Source organism: Sebastes fasciatus, chromosome 20 (assembly GCF_043250625.1).
Source record: "Sebastes fasciatus isolate fSebFas1 chromosome 20, fSebFas1.pri, whole genome shotgun sequence".
Classification (NCBI taxonomy): Eukaryota; Metazoa; Chordata; class Actinopteri; order Perciformes; family Sebastidae; genus Sebastes; species Sebastes fasciatus.
Window position 1 is genome coordinate 24,979,531 of NC_133814.1, and position 20,337 is coordinate 24,999,867.

A 20,337-nucleotide genomic window follows, 5' to 3' on the forward strand; every position below is an offset into this window, starting at 1 on the left:
AGAAATGAAAATGCGTTCAGACTGCAGGTTTGTGCATTGATTTCCTAATGAAGCTCTAAAAACTAGTAAGACTTTCAGCCTATACTGAATGTTATCGTTTTAAATCTTTAGATTAAAGCCTTTCTATTGTATAAAAATAAATGTTAGGAAGCATTCAGGATTTCTCTAATTCCCAACTCATGAGTCGCTGGTATTTGAAACTTCTTTGGGACGTCTACAGCATTTCAACATCACATCTGTTATTTGCTTTGCAAGTGTCTGCAGGTCTTCATAATGTTATAGTACCAAATAATATGAAATTTAAAGTAGTTTCATCTTGTACACGAACCTCTGAAGAAGATGTAATAGTATGTTTAGGATACAGGTTTATGCATTGAGTTCTTACAGAATAGAATTCTGAAAACTATAAAACAATATTACTGAATGTGATGACTTAAAGACCTTTAAAGGCTTTAGATCAGCGGTTCCCGACCTATTTAACTATTTAACCTGCTACTTAGTAGCAAAATCTAACAAAACATTCTGCTTCAATCCATATTTGTTGGCGTTTAGCCTTTCAAAAACAACATTTTCACTGCGGCCAATTTGCTCTCCCGCTCGCCGTACACCAAAGGAGTCCCGCCCTTTGCGGCTGGATTGGGACCTTATTTCAGAAGAAATATGAACGGTAGTCAGCGGTGAGACACAAATATTTTTTTGATCCCGTTTGAATTGCACCATGAATCACACATATGATGTTTCTCAATTTAAAAGATAATTTTGCAAGTCAAGAAAGTCTCAGTTTGTCGTAGTGTCATTTAGTTTTGTGTGAAGCCGCTCAGTGAACTACATCTCTCGTCTCGCACAATATACGTCAACAAAACTAGCTAGCTATGTTCCACGCCACAGATGAAACGTTATCTGACCTGATGTGTTTTATCAAGCGACTGCTGGTCGTTTTTATCAGCCGGGAAGAGAAAGAATGAGCAACACCCTTTGCTGGTGTGAGTTCATCCCAGTAGGAAGCACACAGACATCGTAGCTTCAGAGAGAGAGACGTCACTTACGCAACTTTCGGGTGTGTCGTCTTTCTAATTACGTTTTTTCACAGTCTGATACTTCAACTGTTTTACAACAAAATTTCTTGACTTGCAAAATGATCTATTAAATTGACAAACATCACATGTGTGAGAGCAAATTGACCTCAGTGAAAATGTTGTTTTTGAAAGGCTTAACGGCAACAAATATGGATTGAAACAGAATATTTTGTTAGATACAACTAAGTAGCAAACGAATCTCTCTTTTTAAATAGCTTTATAGACAGACTTTTGTATAAATTATCCAGTAAGTGTGTTGTTATGATTTTAGTTATGTGCAAATCTAATTTTGACAACCTCAAGAGTAGACAAATCCTAGCGCACCCACCTTGTGATCTTTGAACCCAGGTTGGAAACCACGGCTTTAGATCATCCAGTGTGGCACTAAAACCTGCAGACACTTTAGCAGGCAGCTATCTACAAATTAGAAAATATACAGTACGGTATAAACGTTTGGAAGCTTGCAGGTTTTCTCTAACTCCCACCTCTAACATATGAAACTTCTTTGGGACGTCTACTGTGTCTGTCCTCCCTCTGAGATCACATCTCTTCTTGGTTTTGTTGTCATTTTGAGTTGATCAAGTGTCTGCAGGTCATTTGGTTTAATACCAAAAAATAAACAACTTCGACGTGAAAGTATATTTAGAAGTTTTGCGTTAACTTGAAAAAAACTATAAAGACTCTGCAGCTTTGAAGGCTTTATATTAGTCCAACTACCCCCTGCAGACACTCTGCTAGCAGCCAGCTCTCTATCATATAAAACAACAATAACTCTAAGAGTGTAAAAAGGTTATGATGCACGCAGCAAAGGAATCACTCTGATTTATGAAGTTCTTTGGGAAATCTGCTGTATATCTTCTGCGATCACATCTTATTTACATAAGACATCATCTTAAATGTACCTGTTCAGGACAGGTTGTCACTGTTAACGTTTCTGATTCTTACAAAGAGCCCCTTTAAGAAAGACCAAAATATAATAGATTCAGGGTTCCAGTCTTTTCTGTTTGTAGTAACTTTAAGATCTTTAAAGGCTTTAAACACTAAAACCTGCATCCTACAGTATTTATCATATAAAAGTATCTGACAACTATAACAAAAACGTAGATTAGTCTTAAGACATTAAAGCAGTTCAGACATACCCTTACAAAAAAGAAGTATACTTCAAGTTTAAGTAAAAATAAGTACAGTTCATGTATATTCCTAAGTATGTATATGTAATACGTATACTAATATCAATGCACTAGTAGTATACTTGTACTACAATACTTCTTAGGACTAAATTGGCCCACTTTTTAATTTATAAAACTTTAAATGTAAGAGTAGTAAACGTTGAGTACACAACTAACATCCAAGTTGTATTTTGTACTGCAACTATAATATGAACACTTTAATTTGAAAGTACATTTGAAAGTATACTCTCAGTAAACTACTAGTTTAATAGTTTTTACTGCAAGTATACTTGTGAACTTATAGCCAAATGTACTTTTCTGTATACTTTTCAGTATAAGCTAAGTATACTTGGACTTTTAAATATACTTTATCGGTATTAGCCAAGTAAACTTAAGTTTAGTTTTGTTAAGTATATCTCTGATAAGTACATACAAAGTAAAGTGAAAGCATACTCTCTTATTTTAAGTTAAAAAGAATTACACTTGAATAAACGTATTTTTTTTGTAAGGGTATGTATGGCTGCTCTCCCGTCACATTTGGTCATTCACTTATTTCTGGACAGAAAATAGTCGCTAAGTGTGAAACAAACTGCAGGTATGTGACTGTACACTGAATCTACGGGACTGAAACACCAGATAGCATCGCTCATATTTCAGGTTACTATTGAAAGGTCATAACTTAGAGATGAAATATCTTTTGTCCAATCAACAGAGATCATCTGAACCCACCCTGACCTATCCCTCCCTCCCAGCTGCCCCTCTCTTACTGGGTTACAGGAGCACGTGGACCGCTATCTATACATCTCACACACACACACAGACACACAGACACACACACACACAGACACAGACACACAGTTACTCTAGAAGTTGAGGTTCTTGGGGATCTCCCAGGGGAACTCCTTCCTGCCAAAGTGTCCGTAGCAGGCCGTCTTCTGGTAGATCGGTCTCTTCAGGTCCAGGTCTCTGCAGCAACAATCAAGCAGTAAAGATAAATGTGAAGTACAGTCAGTGGTGGAAAGTAACTAAGTACATTTACTGAAGTACTGTACTCAGGTACGTTCATAATTATCATTTTTCATTGTTGCCGAACTTGTTGAACTAGTGCTGCGAGCTACTTTCATTGGAAAAGAGTTGGCAATACTGGGCTCGGTTTTTTAGGATGGATTATTTTTAAAATCTAGCAAACTCTTGCTAATTTCTTAAGATTACCGATACTAGCTTTAAGTAGTAAGTACGACGGGAGTATTAGGGCCACATTGAGGGGAAAAAAAATCAGAGATTTCAAGAATAAAGTCATACTATTTCAAGAAAAAAAATCTTAATATTGCGAGAATAAAGTCATAACTTTACAAGAAAAAAAGTAATTTCCTCCTCCACAAAGGTATATCTGATATACCTGTATTCAGCCTCTGTCTGAAACGCTCCGTTTTAGCATCTGTCTCTTTAAGAAGTCTGCTCTGATTGGCTTGTGAGAAAAATATGGTGCACCTTTGTAAAGGTAGTTCTCAAGCTGTGGCCAGTATCAAAGAACGTACTGTATATTGCCAAGAAGTGAAAGTCAAGTGTTCTTTCCATTGCAACATCAGCGCCCAGCAGCAGAGCTACACCTCCACCATCTTGGACTGAAAGCGACTACCGGATGCCAGTAAAACGTCCGCCTAAAAATTGCCCTACAAAATTCTACCGAAATGTCCTGTGTTGAACAATAAAATATTCTAATTATGATAAGTGTTTTCAGTCCAAAATGGGGGCAGCAGCTGTTGTCAAAAAAACACCGGAGTTTCGTCTCTTTGCTTCTGTACTCTTTGCCAGTATATTCTAATGTGACATAGGAAGGGGAGCCAAATCTGAATGGCTGGTTGAATCACGAGTTTTCTGATCTAAACATCCCACAAATAAACTGACTGGGTTGTCTTATTTCCACACTCCAGATGACCCACATGTATGTGACCAAGCACTGAGAAAGTGAGTTTTTCATCATATGTCCCCTTTAAGAGATCTTCTTCCACTACTGAGTATAGTTACATTTCCCACAACAATCCCGTTGCACATCACAACAGAGCAGAGGTAGAGAGATCGGTTTAATGCTGACCTGACGATGACGCCGGGTCTGAGGTCAAAGTTTTTATTGACGATCTGCAGCAGCTCCTTCTCGCTCTGCTGAGAGGAGCCGTAGGTGAAGAGGGAGATGGAGATCGGGTGGGCGACGCCGATCGCATACGACACCTGAAAACACACACAAGAGAACACCTTACACCTTGTTCAGGGTTATGAGTTTGTGGACGGATTGAACTCCTTTGTTTGAACCTGACTGGACCACAACATGGCCAAAAGTATGTGGACACCGGATGTGATTGTTGGATTCAATTAAACTGCTGCTCTAACAGCCTCCACTCTTCTAGTTTCTGTTTTTCCACCAGATGTTGAACCAGCTGCAGGGATTTGTGGATCTCACCTGCACCAGCACCCTCCTGCACAGTTCGGCCTTCACCAGAGACTTCGCCACCCAGCGGGCGGCGTAGGCAGCGGAGCGGTCCACCTTGGTGTAGTCCTTCCCAGAGAACGCCCCGCCGCCGTGGGCCCCCCAACCGCCGTATGTATCCACGATGATCTTCCTGCCCGTCACTCCAGCATCGCCCTGACGGTGACAAAAACAACAACGTCATTGTGAGAACAACACGTTTTCGGCTTGTGGCCTTCATCACAGTCATCATTAAACAGATTCTAAACAGCATGAGCCTGGAATAAGAAGAAGCCCTTTACCTGTGGTCCACCGATCACGAAGCGTCCGCTGGGCTGCAGGTGGTAGATGGTGTTCTCGTCCAGGTACCTCGCCGGGACCACGGCCTTGATGACCTTTTCCTTCAGGACCTTCTTCTGCTCCTCCAGGCTCACGTAGTCGTCGTGCTGCACCGAGACCACCACGGTGTGGACCCTCTTGGGGATGACGGCGCCGTTCTCTTGGGTGTAGTGAACCGTCACCTGGATGGATGGATGGATATTACGTTGTGTTATGCTCAAAATGGGATGTAATTTATGTGTTAAAGGCGTGTAAAGGAACATCTATAGACAACATTCCTCTTTTCATATTTGAGTTTTGTCACGTGTGCAATGAGCTCAAAGCTCCAATACGATACATGCACAGGCTGAGACTGTTCGGGGGGTTATTGGACAGACATCTCCCAGCTCAGATGTTGCATACCAGCCTGCTCTGTATGGTCAGCATGTATAGTGTATTTTTTGATCCCCACCTGCGTCTTGGAGTCGGGGCGGAGCCAGGGGACGGTCCCGTTACGTCTCAGTTCAGCCATCTTGGAGTTGAGTTTGTGAGCGAGGACGACGGTGAGGGGCATGCTCTCCTCCGTCTCATCTGTGGCGTATCCAAACATCAGACCCTGTCCTCACAGAGAGAAACTAATCAGTTAGGATGTCATCGATGTCATCGATGTCTCTGTCCTGTTCACACTGGTGGAATGTAACTAAATACATTTACTCAAGTACTGTACTGTAAGCAGGGTGATGTCAGGTAAACTGGACCAGATAAGGTTGGAGCATCATAGCCCTTTAAGATTTTACAACCAATATACTCACATAACTCTCATAATTACAAAACAATTACACTCCTTCACATTTTTTTTAGACTATATTGATGACCTGGTCTCCGGCTCCAATGTCATCCTCCAGGCGGTCAATGTGAACTCCCTGAGCGATGTCGGGGGACTGCTGCTCCAGGGCCACCAGCACGTTACAGGTCTTATAATCAAAGCCTGGACAGACAGAGAAACTCACTCATGTATGCACATAAACTCAAACTAACTGTTGAATGAACGGGTGCACAGATGTATGAGACAAACCATCTGATCTGGTCCCACTCACCTTTATCTGAGTTGTCGTATCCGATGTCTCGGATGGTTTCTCTCACCACCTTCTGGTAGTCCACGTTGGCTCGGGACGTGATCTCACCACAGAGCAGCACCATGCCGGTCTTACACACCGTCTCTGTGTTGACACATAGACCACATTAATAATTACACTGCATGCTATATATATATATATATATAGAGAGAGATTATATATATACTGTATATAATCATATATTGTAGCTCCTAAGAGAAACACAATCTGTGTGTCATACTACCATACTAGAAAAGGATTTAGTATGTACCAATACATAGTATGCCAAAAATACCAGGCTGTCCTACTACATCTGGTTGCATTTTGCAGATTGCAAGCCAGCATGATGTTCTGGCTATTCTGACACACAATCCTCTACACAGCAGATATACTGTACATGTATGAGCATGAGGGTCAAAGGTCAAGGCACTATGTTATGATGATGTAGTATGTCCCACTTGTATGCATACTGCAACATACTAAGGGCAGCTGCAATATGTACTAAAAATACTAAGAAAAAGTCTGTGATTTACAACATTGTTACTCACCACAAGCCACTTTGGCGTCCGGGTCCTGCCTCAGGTGAGCATCCAGCACCGCATCACTGATCTGGTCACATATCTTATCTGGAAAAACGAGAGATTTAAAGAATATCAGTTTTCTGATCACTCGTGTGACCTTCAGCTTTACATTCCTCATCTGGGCAGAGCCAGAAACTCTCACATTTCACCGCTTCATCAGAGGAGGAATACACATCACATGTATTAGGAGCTACAGCTCTCTATGAATAGCCTCGGCTCGGTGAATGTGACATGGTACACTGTAACGCCATCAAGTTATCAAAGCACCGCCACGCTGTCATCAACTGTACCGACACACATTTCCTTTCTTTTACTTCACCTCCACCACAGTTTATATTGTACTACACTGCGTATATCTGCTGACAATTAAACAGATTTTTCACACAAAAATGTGATAATTTTATAAAGAATTCCAGAAATGGAATTATATCTGTCAACAATTTCTTCCTCACAAAACAAAAGAGCAATGAAAACAATGAATGTATGCAATATCTTTAAAGTTTTTAAGTGAAATTATTGTCATACTCTCACGTGGTCTTTTTTTATTATTATCTATTTATTTTTATTGTGTCTTTTTTATTTTATGTTGGTTTTGTTTAATTTCTGTTGTCCTTTTATGTTTGTCACAGCTCTTTGTTCATGATTTCACTATGCTTCTTTTGTATGTAAATGTTTTTAATGTTTTCTGCTGTTACTATGGATACTGACATTTTGAAATAATAATTAAAAAAAAGTTACATAGCTGTCTGTCAACGTTCGTTATGAACGTTTTCGTCACTGCCGCATTGCATTGTGGGAAATGTATGCCGCTGTAGTGTCCAGTGTAGCATACTGTAATATTTCACCGGAAATAGTATGCAATTTGCGTCCTATTGGTGTCATACTAAGGTTTCGGACATACTAAAATATCTCACATACTGTTTTAGCGTAATAAATAGCATGTTAGTGTGCAATTTCGGACGTAACAATACTATTTCCGGTGAAATATTACAGTATGCAACCCGACACTAATTGATTCAATATCCCACAATGCAATGCGGTATTAACGACAACGTTCATAACGGCTCTGTAACATAAATAACGCTCCAATTTAACTATAAGTATAAGATTTCACTTTTCTAGGTTTAATATATATATATTTTAAATTAGTTCAGACTTTGATTCTCATAAAACCGTCACTTTGGTCACGGGAGGTTGCTACGGGTTACCATGGTTACGTGGTTACCGTATCCAAGGCTCTCAGGAAGCGACGACGTAAACTACTGCTCATACATACTACTGTTTACTCACACAAACGTGTGTTGATAACTAAGTAACGTAGATAAGAAACAGCGGAGCAGCAAAGCGAAGAGTTAAACAGGGAAAACTTAACGTAAAGACTCGTCTTGTTCGTCGCTAGCAGAGAGCTGAGTGATGTTAACATCGACAGAGAAGAGGAGCTCAGTAACCCGGCAGCCATTACTAGCTAGTTCAACTGAACCACCTCTCAACCAGACCTGAAACCAAGAGGACCAGCAGGACTGAGGCGGGTACAGTACCCCACAATCTATCTAATTAGGCCTCCCTTTTTACCTATCTATCGTAACCACACTTTATAGACCTTTATAAACTCGGTCCCTTTGTATTTCCTTGCCGTAGCTGACCGGAAGTCATCTTGGACCAAAGCTGTTGCCCCTAGCAACAGAGGTCTAGAACTGTCTCAACCACTTATCCATTAGGCCAGGCAGCTTTATCTGTGTAGCACATCTCAGCAACAATTCAAAGTGCTTTACATAAACATTCAAGAACATTGTGCAAAAGAACATTAAGACATAATTAAAACAGTTATAAAAACATTAAAGATTAGAAAATAAAAACAAACTAAAAATAAAAGCTAGGATAGAAGCTAAAATAGAATATAACACACAAGAGTAAAAGCTCTAGTGCAGTATATAAGATCATTATCTGGTTTAATAAAAGGCAGCAGCAGCAAACAGGAAAGTTTGAAGCTTTGATTTAAAAGAACTCAGAGTTGGAGCGGTCCTGCAGTACGTTTAGCTAACAAATTAGCCTGTTAATTCTTTGTTTTATGTCCTGTTTAAGCCCTAAAAGCTGAGTAAATCCATAGAAGAGAACAATACTATTATTATTAGAAATGCTTCATCCCTGGACACTTTCAAAAAACACCTCAAGCACCACCTGTTCATCAAGGCCTATGATCTCAGCTTACTCTTCCTACACATCACTCTTTTAATTACTTAACTATAGTTTCTCCTCTGTGTTTTTTATTAGTATGATTTTGTGTGCCCCCTTTGTAAAGCGTCCTTGGGTTTCTGAAAGGCGCTATATAAGTCCAATTTACTGGTTGTCAAGCCATGTTTTTATATTTTAAACACCACTCAGATGAGTCAGGCTACATTCACAGACTGTGAACAAAAAAGTAGTAATCCTGGTGGGGCAGTATGTGCTTGCCTATATGCCATTGAGCTACACACTGTAGGCTAATGCGTTGATATTGTTGCCACTAGCCCAGTAAATCCTGTATAAGCTGCAGGTGTGAAAGGAGTGCACAAAGTTTCACACCAGGGGTGAAAGTAACACATTACATTTACTCTTGTTACTGTAACAAAGTCATATTTTTGTGTATCTTTGTGTACTTTATGTTGTTTTTACTTGTCGGCCTGCTTACTGTAAGTATGTTTTAAGTCAACTATTGCACTACTATTTCACATGAAAAAGTCCTGATGAGAATCAAATAAAAGAAAGGTCTAGAACTATTTCAACTATTTCTCCATTACAATAGTACGATTAACTAACAATTTAGACTGTTTATTCTTTGTTTTATATCCTGTTTAAACCCTAAAAGCTGAGTAGATCCATAGAAGAGGAGAATACTGGTTGTCAAGCCTTGTTTTTATATTTTAAACACCACTCAGATAAGTCAATCTCTAATATATAACAATGTACTCTGAGCAGAATCGGTTATATTCACAGACTGGGCAGTAATGTATGTGCTTGCCTATATGCCATTAGGCTACACACTGTAGGCTAATGATATTGTTGTCACTGGTTGCAATCATGTGGTGTAAGTCCTGTATGATAGAAGATATCTACAAGTCTTGATATTGTCGTTAAGGTTGTGATCATAGGCTGTCAGTGTAAATCCTGCATAAACTACAGGTGTTTCCAACAGATGGTTTTAAAAGTAACATTAGACTTGCACTGGAGAAGGGAGTGCACACAGTTTCACACCATGGGTGAAAGTAACACATTACATTTACTGTTGTTACTGTAACAAAGTTGTATTTTTGTGCATTTTTGTGTACTTTCTGTATTTTTTACATGTAGGCCTACTTCAGTATGTTTTATGTCAACTATTGTACAACTAGGGTGACCAGGTGTCTCGCTTTACAGGGGACTGCACAGTATTTTTATCCTTTGTCCCACGTCCCGCATATTGAGACGAAGTCCTTAAATCTCTGCGTTGTTGCCTTGGTGATGTTTTATTCTGATGTTAAAGTGACATGTAATTTACTTTATGTGGCCTAATAATACTTGTTGCACCCGGTGTGGTGTCCATTGCCTCTTTTTGTTTATTGTCGGTCATTTTTGTGTAATTTGTCTGAGTTTTGTCTGTTTTCTGGTTCATTGCTGTGAGGCTGCACTGAGGAAGGTGGTTGTATGTATTTATAATTGATAACCAGTTGTGTGCACAGGCTGCAAATGTCTGTCTATAAAAAAGGAATTTATTGAATTTTATTGTTTGGACATAAGACCTCTGTGGCCGGCATGATGTTGTTGTGTGAATAAATTGAGATGTTGAGACGCACTTTATTTTGCAGCCTGAAGGTAGTTAGTTCCATCTTATCTTGTATCCCCTAAAAAAAGTTACTGCAAGTATCACTCGTAGCTTTTACTCAGAGAACATTTTAAATGACCTACGTTTTAATTTTATGTGAGTACATTTTTACACGAGTATTTTTATTTCAGTAAAATATTATTGCACTCTTTCCATCTCTGTTGCAAACTCACCTGTGATTCCTTGTTTCAGTTATTTATTTTCTACTTTTCTTTGTGACATATCACATTAAACTGAATATCTTTCGGTTTTAAACCGTCGGTCAAAATAAAACAAGTAATATTAAGACATCACCTTGGACTCTGGGAAGTTACGATTGGAATTTTTTTCAGAATTTTTGTATTACTGTAGAAACATGGCGGACTCCATGAAGAGGTCCCGCTCCCTATGTCGATATTAAACGGTTCGTTCTAAGGTAACGAAAACACAACAATTCTTATTATCTGGTGATTATACACTAAAGAAACTTATGAATATTATATTCCATTTCTACCAATAGATCCCCCTAGATGTTGCACACTGGTCCTTTAAGTTGAACCAGTTTAAAATGATTTACAGTGAAGCTGCAGTGGCAACTCTCTTGCAGTAAAATCCTAAACATCATGTGCAGCTGCAGTGCATGTTTCCTCTTTGATAATGCATTAAAGCATCTAAATCTAATTTTATACCTGTATAGTCCAGGATTTCATGCTCTGAATACAAATCACCCCATCAGTCAGGTGTCTGGCTCTTAAAACTACTTATTTACGGGACGGTGCCTCCCTGCACCGCTCAGGAATCTGCACATTCCTCAAAGTCATCAATGATCACTGAAACATAAAAGAGTTTAACCACCTCCTCATTCATACTGTGCAGCAGCAGCAGCATGGAGAGGGAGTCCTCTACTCACCGGGATGTCCCTCTCCCACAGACTCCGAGGTAAACATGAAGGAGCCGTCGTGAGGAGTGTGGTCGTAGATCCCATCCATTACACCGTTCATTTTGACTCGTGTAGACCGATAGAGATGATGAGCTTCTCTCGTGTGTCTAATGAAAACAGGAGGACAAAGACGGACAGATAGTCTGGCTGCAGCCTAATCTCGCCGTCCCAAGGCAGAGCCGCCGGATAACTCTGCACTATATAAGGCAAAAACAACACACACACATGGGGAGGGTGGGGAGGGTGCCATGTGAACCAGCGGGTCAGACCATTCAGAGGCGATAAAGGGGAGCTGGGATTCCTTTCTCCTCTTCTTCTTCTTGGAGACACTTTTTCTTTAACTCGTCCCATGCTGAAAGTTCCCCTCTTCTTTTAGAGAGTGGACTCCTCAAACTCAGATGTTTTGATTAGTGAAACTCTTGAATCAGTTTATTTCATCTGAGTTTTACTTTGAAGTTCCTCCACAGATTCATTCATGCCTACTCTTTGTTTCTTTGTACCTGGGGGCCCCTGAGGTCTCTGATGGGGCGTCTGTGGCTGAGAACACATCGAGCCGCCAGCCAATCAACTCATATAGGATCAAGTAACTAGGGAACAGGGGAGACGCCGGAGTTTTGGTCGGAGACGATAACATTTCTCGCTGCGGAGCCCAGTCACTTCACAAGACATGGGAAACCTCTGTTGGTCTGGAGGAGCTGCAGCAGTTATTTCTGCACAAACGTCCACTAGATATTCTCGGAGCTACGAACTCTTCTGCAGTGTGTAGTGTGTGTGCATGCACGCGAGAGTGAAGCGAAAGAGCGAGAACGAGCGCGGTGTGTGAGTGAAGGCAAGCAGGCAGAGGAGCAGAGTACAACAAAGACTCCGGTCCTGGAGACCAAAGCTATGGTCTCCCCCGCATCGTCTGACCGCGGCCAACACTATTTAACAGATGGACTTCACTAGATAGAACTTTGAGGTTTTGGTGCTTCCGTGTAGTTTGTGTTGGAGTCTGAGTCTGAACAGAGTAGCCACACGCATGGGACACCGACCCGGATTGATCTATACGTGTAAGAAGTTACAAACAGTCCCTTTTAAGTAAAAATACAAAAGCAATAGCATCAAAATATACTTAAAGTACACATTATGCAGAGTGGTCCATTTGACAATAATTCGTATTATATTACTGGATTATAATCATTGATTCATTAATGTGTTCATCACTTTAATGTTGCAGCTGGTAAAGGTGGAGCTCATTTTAATTATTTTATATACTGTTGGATTGTTTACTCTATAATAATAATCATAATTTATTAGTTGATTCATATTTTGTATTAATAATCTGAATCAGCAAAGTAACTGAAGCTGTCAAATGGAGTAAAAAGTACAATATTTGCCTCTGAAATGTAGTGGAGTAGTAGTTGTATAAAATGGAAATACATAGTTAAAGAAGAAGCACCTCAAAATTGTACTTCAGTACCGTACTTGAGTAAATGTAATATACTAGTTACATTCCACTACTGCTGTTTATACACAGACACGTTTTCAAGTGTAGTTTTTCTTTTACATAAATATCTGCAGTAAGTTTTGAACAGCGTGTATTTCAGAGGAAATGTCAGGAGGTTAGTAGAGACTCTTTTAAAATATTACTTTTGAGTTTCCAGTTTACGTTTTCAGTTCATAAGAAGGAGATCGTGTATTTGTTGTCAGGTCCCAGCTGTAACGTGATGTTTTGACCACTAGATGTCAGTCTGGTGCTGAAGCTGTTTATATTTATAGACTGTCTTCTTCGGTCATGTGATGCTATTCTTTGCACATGCTGAGTGCTAAATTAACAAACAAACTCCAGAGTAAATCTTATCTTATTACATTATTATTTAATGGTTAGCATAGACAGACACTTTTACCACGCACATCCACGAACTCATGAGGAGTGAACAAACAGGAAGTGAGAGCCAACTGGTGCATTTGGAGACACAACAAATTCCTTTATTCATTTGTTTTTATGATGATTTACAAATGAGTACAAAGAGAATATTTTTGAATTATTGAGCTGTGGTGGTGAAGAAATAAACAAGATAACCATTAAGTAACCAATTTAAAACCCAGTAAAATTGTGCAGCTGTTATAACTTGATGATCACAGGAAAGAGCAGAAAGCACAGCTGGTACCCGTATATTGATACTTTGGAAAATGAGTATTGAAATCATATAAAATATTCTGAATCAATACTTCTATATTTTTGACAACACTATTTGGACAATTTGCTGGACAAAACAAGGCATTTTCTGCCATTTTTTTAGGCCACTTGTGGTAGCTCTGGTATTTAGTGGAGTCCTTGTATTGCTTATATTCAAAAAAAGAAAATGATTTCATGCAGCAGTGATACTGTTGATGCTGCAATATCTCCCTCTACTGTTTGGTTCCATTCTTGTTCTTCAGCCGTCAGTTCAGGCAGTTTTTTGTCCACTAGGACTTTATCTAAATACTTGTACTTTCACTTGAGTATTTCCACTTTATGCATCTTTATACTTCAACTCCACTACATTTGTCTGATGGCTGTATTTACTTTCCAAATTACAGTTTTCTTCCCCTTCCAGTCCAGTGAAAATCGCATATCTCCAGATGTGTTGATGTTGAATACATGTCGGTTTTGGTCTTTTCACAGGATTTGTTGACGAAAACAAAAATATAAAATATTGCCAGACTTTTTTGCTAAATGTTTGTAAATATAATTATCATTTCATCTTGCAGTAAAGGACTTTGTAATAGTGTTTAAAGACAGAGACAGATGAGTGAATGTGAGTTATGTCAAAGTAATCCAGAGGAATTATCACAATTTGATTTGGGTTATCTCGTATTACACAACTTTTTTTTTTTCTTATGTTGATAAATTGTGATTTTTGTGCTGGTTTACAGTTTTAACCATGAGTGAAGTGGCTATTATATTTCTTGAGTACAGCTGGACTACCTTCGGTCGCACGAGAGTAGACAGGGTCGGAGAAAAAAAAATAATCGTCGATCCTGCTTTGGATTTTGATGGTCGAGATCGGAAGCCAATTTTGATCGATTTGGAATTGAAAATGCGACACCCTTACTTCATATTCAGCATATAGATGTGTGTGGCATTGATTTTCTTGTCTAACTCAAGAAAGTGAATAAGCTTATTTCCCAAAATCAAACTATTTTAAACTTAAAACCTCCCAACCGCAACTTTAAACCTTCCTCTTATTCAAATCCACTAAAGCGCCACTTCGTGGAAAGAATGAAGCGTCCTGCAGTCAGTGAAGTGGCTCCTGCAGGTAACAGCCTGCTGACCACATGAGGATTTAAAGGTTGTGTAAAAAGACAGATTTTCAGCCTGGGAAGGATCCCACGGCAGCACCTGGCCCACAGTGAACTCCCACCAGGGTAAATCCAATCATCTTCAGCCACACAGCTCGTGGCAGCTGTTGTACTGGGCAGATTTCCAGAAAGGAGGGAGGAAAGAGAAAGAGAGAGAAAGAAGGAAGGAACAAAGAGTCTTGTTCTGCCAACACATCACAGCTTCAACATTCCCAAACACATCTGACTGTCAGTAATTCCACCGCTGTTTTCCGGAGCTGAAATGGTTTCTCGACTTGGTGTAAAAGTTGGCGCCCAGTGTGTGTGTGTGTGTGTGTGTCTGTGTGTGTGTGTGTGTGTGTGTGTGTGTGTGTGTGTGTGTGTGTGTGTGTGTGTGTGTGTGTGTGTGTGTGTGTGTGATAGTGAGAGGCCACAGCGAGGCCGGGGAAAGAGGAGTGACACAAGGGTGCACTGTTTAGTCCCCCGGGCCTCCACTGTTTTATGTGCCAAGACTTGACCTTTGTGTGCTGACCACACTGATCTGTTACTGTAGCTTCTGTTCAGTCTGGATGTCTCACACACACACACACACAATCACTGCATGTTTCTAAATAAAACAAAGACATTTATAACCCTTTTATTTCCCCTTTAAGTGGCTTTGAGATTGTTTGAATCATCTTATTCAAATTATTGTATCTTATGTGATTAAACAGATGTTGCTGCATAATTTGCAGTTGAAAAAAAGGTAATAAATCGCAATATATCTTATCGGAATACTCAGCATATCGCAAAATGATCGTATCTTGACTTAAGTATCGTGATAATATCGTATCCTGGGGTGATTCTGGTGATTCCCACCCTTGTAGTCAACCCTACAATATCGTCTCAATATTGATATCGAGGTATGTGGTCAAAAATATTGTGATATTTGATTTTCTCCAAATTGCCCAATAGGGCTGTGCAATTAATCGAATTTCACTTTTGGCTTCCAAAAGTAAAAAATGTAATGTAATCACTGTATAATATATATTGTGTGTTATGTTCTTGTTGTTGTCTGAGGATGTGCGTCCCTTATGCACGTCCACTGAGCACAAACATTTCATTGTATTTTAATACACATGACAATAAACTTGAACTTTTATTTGTAGTTAATCCAGTTATTGTGTTTGTCCAGCCCTCGTGTCTGTTAAATGGTTTATCCTGCCAGTATGTATATGTTCCCCTCATGTGTCATTAATTAGGTCAGTTTTGTGGTTTGTTGAGGTCACTCAGTTCTTGCTGTATTTTGAGATCATTTCTGTTTCATTGCCCAATAAATTAATAATGTTTTTGCTTTGGATTTTCTAATTTTGTGGGGTTAATAGAAACCAAACCATCCACAAACCTGCGTCTTGCTCTTTGGTCCCTTACAGACTATTTTAGGCATTTTGAAATCTATAAATGACATAATGACAAAACATGTTTGCAGTCAACTGATATCAAAATAATTTTTTATTTCAGACATGTGGTCCCCTGAAGACAAAGATACAAACAGTAAGGTATGTTTTAAGTGTATTTGTATTTATTTTGCACAAATAAAGACTACTACAAAAAATAAAGAATATATATACAATATACAGTGCAGGACCTAAATAGTGTTAAAATGTTATAATGTTAGAGAACACAAGATTAATGTACAGAAATATTATGACTACATAATAAGGATGACCAACAATTAGAATAAGATAAATACTGTATAAAAAACAACAATAACAATAAATATATGATGTGCATAAGCAAATGTGCGTGCATGTGTATGTTTATGTTTGTGAGGGGGATATTGGTTTATATTATTTATATTCTAAATGTATTGAAATTTTTTTTAACTCAATAATAATTCAGAATATGTGTACATATATTTATATATATATATATATATATATATATATATACTGGGTATACAATGTATATATATGTATTATATATATACAATGTATATATATATATATTTATTATATATATACAATGTATATATATATTTATATATATATAGTTATCGTATATATATGAGTGAAAGTTGAACATGGACTATACATTTTTTTTAAATATTTTGTAATTTTATGGCTTATTATTGCTTGAGGAAGTTAATTACTTTGCACTAGGGACATGGTAAAATCGAGCACATGTACAAAAAAAAGAGCAATAAAGTAAAAAAGCAGGTATTTTAATGTGCATGTTTCTGTTTATGTGATAAATTAGACCTTACTCTATAATTTAAGCCATTTCTTATAAATATTTGACACCTCTTAAAGACATGAGGAAGTAATTCATGGGGACAGAAAAGTGGCTGCATAACAGGAATGACCCATTTATAGAAAAACATAAAAGCAAACCCATTTACAGCTCTTTGTTTACAGCCTCCATGAAACCAGATGGTTGGTTAAGAGCAGACAGGTTGCATTTCAGGACAGTCAGTCACCTCCTCTCTCCTCTCCCCTCCTCTCCTCATCTCCTCTCCTCTCTTCTCCTCCTCTCTCCTCCTCTCCTCTCCTCTCTCCTCCTCTCCTCTCCTCTCTCCTCTCCTCCTCTCCTCTCTCCTCTTCCTCTCCTCTCTCCTCTCTCCTCTTCCTCTCCTCTCCTCTCCTCCTCTCCTCTCTCCTCTTCATCTCCTCTCCACTCCTCTCCTCTCCTCCTCTCTCCTCTCCTCATCTCCTCTCCTCTCCTCTCCTCTCCTCTCCCCTCCTCTCCTCATCTCCTCTCCTCTCTTCTCCTCCTCTCTCCTCCTCTCCTCTCCTCTCTCCTCCCCTCCTCTCTCCTCCTCTCCTCTCCTCTCTCCTCCCCTCCTCTCCTCTCTCCTCTTCCTCTCCTCTCTCCTCTCTCCTCTTCCTCTCCTCTCCTCTCCTCCTCTCCTCTCTCCTCTTCATCTCCTCTCCACTCCTCTCCTCCTCTCTCCTCTCCTCATCTCCTCTCCTCTCCTCTCCTCTCCTCTCCTCAGCGCCCTCCTCCGGCCTGCTGCTGTACTGCGAGAGGACAAGCTGTGAGAGCCCGGTGAGCGACTGAACACACACAACACAACACCGCTGTCTGTCTGCACTCAGGTAAGAAAAGAAACCTTTCTTTTTATTCAATCCAATCTGATGTCAGTTCGCTCACAGCAGAACACCGCAGCGACATGCGAACCAAAAGACGCCGCGTCGTAAAATCCTCCATCGGCATTCGTCTTGTCACTTCATATTTTTTTGCATGAGGCGGGAGAGTTTGGGCCTGAAAATGAAAATGAAAATGAAATGTTTCTAACATCATATGGCAGCGTGCATTCTGCAGCAGCGGATTATTTTGCACGTTTTTTTGGTGTTTTTTCTTTTTTTGTATTTGTGCCTAATCTCCATCTTCCATCTTCCATCGATCCTCCATCCACAATAATTGTTGTTGCAGCCGTCGTCTCTCCAGGAGGAGCAGTCAGTCGCTGCTAACACGTTGTTGTTTTCTCCTCATTCTCTGCAAAAACAAAAATGTCTCCATCATCATCCTCCTCCGGAGCAGGTCCTCCTCTCTTCTCAGACGCGCTCAGATTGTCTTTACGCGCTGAATAACCAGACTAATCCGACAGAATCTCTATAATCTCATTATTAAATGAACCCAGGAGGACAATAATGCACTGTTATGTCTCTAATATATAGTCCAATATCGCAGTTTCTTCTCTTTGTGTCGTCTGGTTGGATGTGATTTTTGGCTCTCTCTACACGTTGCTTTTTTTTTCCTCGCTCCTGTTATTCTGGATCATTCGCTTCTTTCTTGCATCTGAGGGCCTAAATGGTTTCTAGCATCGCTGTATACGTGCAGAAAGCACACATTCCCTCCTTTTTTATTCTATAATAATGCGTGTGAAGCAATGCACAAATGCCCCCTGGTGTATTGCATTTAATTTGCATGCATGTTCATGATTTCTGCATTATTTATAGAGCAGATTCTGTTGGGAATTGGGTGAAACGATGCAGCGCATGCATGTGTGCGCAAATGCCAAGCCCATTTTTCATTTGATCAACACAGTGGAGAGAGAGAGAGAGAGAGAAAGAGAGAGAGAGAGAGCATGCACAGCAACGCAGCGTCTGAGCAGTGAACCAGGCTGCTTATCTGACACATATGGGCTCCTCTGTAATCCTCCTGGGGTCAGTGGACAGGATCTGATGGCACAGGGAGGTGCATGAAAAGCCTTTCAACACAGACCCGGATGAAAACAATAGAGCTTAAGGAGCTGTTTGCATGTGAGTGGTGATAATACCTGTGGTCTGGTCTGGTGTGGAGGACTGGATGGATCTGTTAGAGTGAGTCTCTCTGTCTTCGCCTCCGACACACCTCTTTTCCATCCTCATGGGAAGAGCCAGTTTCTTGTTACATTGATTTCTGCAACAAGGAGGAGGAGGAGGGTGGTGGGGGAACCGGGCAGGCGGGCATGTTGTAGTCTGTAACCGCAGCTGGAAGCCATTCCAACCGGCCAGATGATGAGCGGAGAGGAATGAAAGACATCTCAGTGTCATTTCGTAAATGTTTGGATAGACACAGAACAGCCTTCTGCAAGTTTCTGCACCGCTTTGGAATGAGTTGAGAAATGTTCACAGTGAGGTCTGACAGGGACCCCTCCCTCCTAAAGAACTGCTGAAGTTGCGGTTTGAATTAAAGGATGAGTTCAGAGTTTTGTCATATCTTAGAGGGGACATATCACGCTCATTTTCAGGTTCATAGAACATGTTTACATGCTTTAATGTTCAAAAAACACTTTATTTTTCCTCATCTACGTCTGTCTGAATATTCACCAAGCCCCCGGGAAGAGAGCGCCGGGCCGTGAAGCAAAATTTCCGTAGTGGCCAAGCGGTGGTACTACAACTTCCGTGTCCGTCATGTGATGCTCTATGGGCGCAATGGATGCGGAAGATAGCCGGATGATCTGGGTACTTTATCACTCGGCAGTCGAGCCAATTTGGCTTCATGCGCCACTGAGACACTCTCATAGGAATGAACGGGAGCCTGTCTACAACGCTGTATCCAGTTCTCTTTACACATCCGTGGTATTCACCCTCTGTCTGACACGCTCCATTTTAGAAACTTCTGAGCACATCTCTGGTAAACACCAGATTGAAAGTGGTGCTTTTCCTCTTATTCTTTGGGGAGAAACTGTTTTACAGATCTGTCGGTTGAGTGTTAGTCATCTAAGAAATTCTTTGGTCGAGGACAGCCCTAGAGTGAAGGATGTATATGTTTTTAGGCAGCAGAGATTAGTAGAAAGCTGTCTGCAGTTTTTTCTGTGATCACTAAAAGAAGACCTGTTATGCTTTTCTCCTTTCCTTTATTATGTTATTCAGTTTTTTGTGCATGTAAAAGGTCTGTAAAGTTACAAAACCTAAAGTCCACGCCAAAGGGAGTTACTCTCCCCCACAGAAGTCATCAGAGCGTTTCAGACATAGGGTGAAACATAGGGTGCACAGCCGGTATTAGAAATGTAAAGCGTTTTTTTTTTTACATTAAAGCATGTAAACATGTTCTAGTAGAAACCCATTGGCTCTAAAACCTTAATTTT

At 40.0% G+C, this 20,337-nt stretch overlaps 2 protein-coding genes across 26 annotated transcripts in view; one reads left to right on the forward strand and one right to left on the reverse strand.

Moving 5' to 3' along the window:
* Positions 1 to 1,537: 1,537 nt before the first annotated feature.
* On the reverse strand, positions 1,538 to 11,690 carry LOC141757971 (S-adenosylmethionine synthase-like). 3 transcript variants are annotated; one of them, XM_074618957.1, is made up of 9 exons: positions 11,451 to 11,690; positions 6,691 to 6,768; positions 6,125 to 6,247; positions 5,903 to 6,015; positions 5,500 to 5,643; positions 5,012 to 5,230; positions 4,704 to 4,886; positions 4,341 to 4,474; positions 1,538 to 3,211 (listed from the first exon to the last, which is right to left on the reverse strand). In XM_074618957.1, the coding sequence occupies exons 1-9, from the start codon at positions 11,539 to 11,541 to the stop codon at positions 3,109 to 3,111; spliced, it is 1,188 nt and encodes a 395-aa protein (XP_074475058.1). In that variant the 5' UTR covers positions 11,542 to 11,690; the 3' UTR covers positions 1,538 to 3,108. The 3 variants fall into 3 exon arrangements, with proteins under 3 accessions (XP_074475058.1, XP_074475059.1, XP_074475060.1); XM_074618958.1 differs by lacking the exon at positions 11,451 to 11,690 and adding an exon at positions 8,324 to 8,392; XM_074618959.1 differs by lacking the exon at positions 11,451 to 11,690 and adding an exon at positions 6,866 to 7,354.
* Positions 7,960 to 20,337, forward strand: part of LOC141757967 (microtubule-associated protein tau-like) — a 50,666-nt gene continuing 38,288 nt past the window's right edge. For 3 of the 23 annotated variants that reach the window (XM_074618935.1, XM_074618929.1, XM_074618934.1), the window contains exons 1-3: positions 7,968 to 8,252; positions 16,284 to 16,321; positions 17,758 to 17,860. The gene's annotated coding sequence lies outside the window, so the exon portion shown is untranslated. Of the gene's footprint in view, positions 8,253 to 16,283; positions 16,322 to 17,757; positions 17,861 to 20,337 lie in introns of all 23 variants that reach the window. The other 20 variants (XM_074618943.1, XM_074618936.1, XM_074618937.1 and 17 more) reach the window with 12 other exon arrangements.

Bases quoted from the DNA above. Each gene is read 5' to 3' on its own strand.
- LOC141757971 (XM_074618957.1), bottom strand. From the start codon at position 11,541: ATGAACGGTGTAATGGATGGGATCTACGACCACACTCCTCACGACGGC. The intron at 6,769-11,450 runs GTGAGTAGAGGA...TCGTTTTTCCAG, and splicing joins TGTGGGAGAGGGACATCCCG to ATAAGATATGTGACCAGATC. The intron at 4,475-4,703 runs GTGAGATCCACA...GTGTGTTTTCAG, and splicing joins GCAGGAGGGTGCTGGTGCAG to GTGTCGTATGCGATCGGCGT.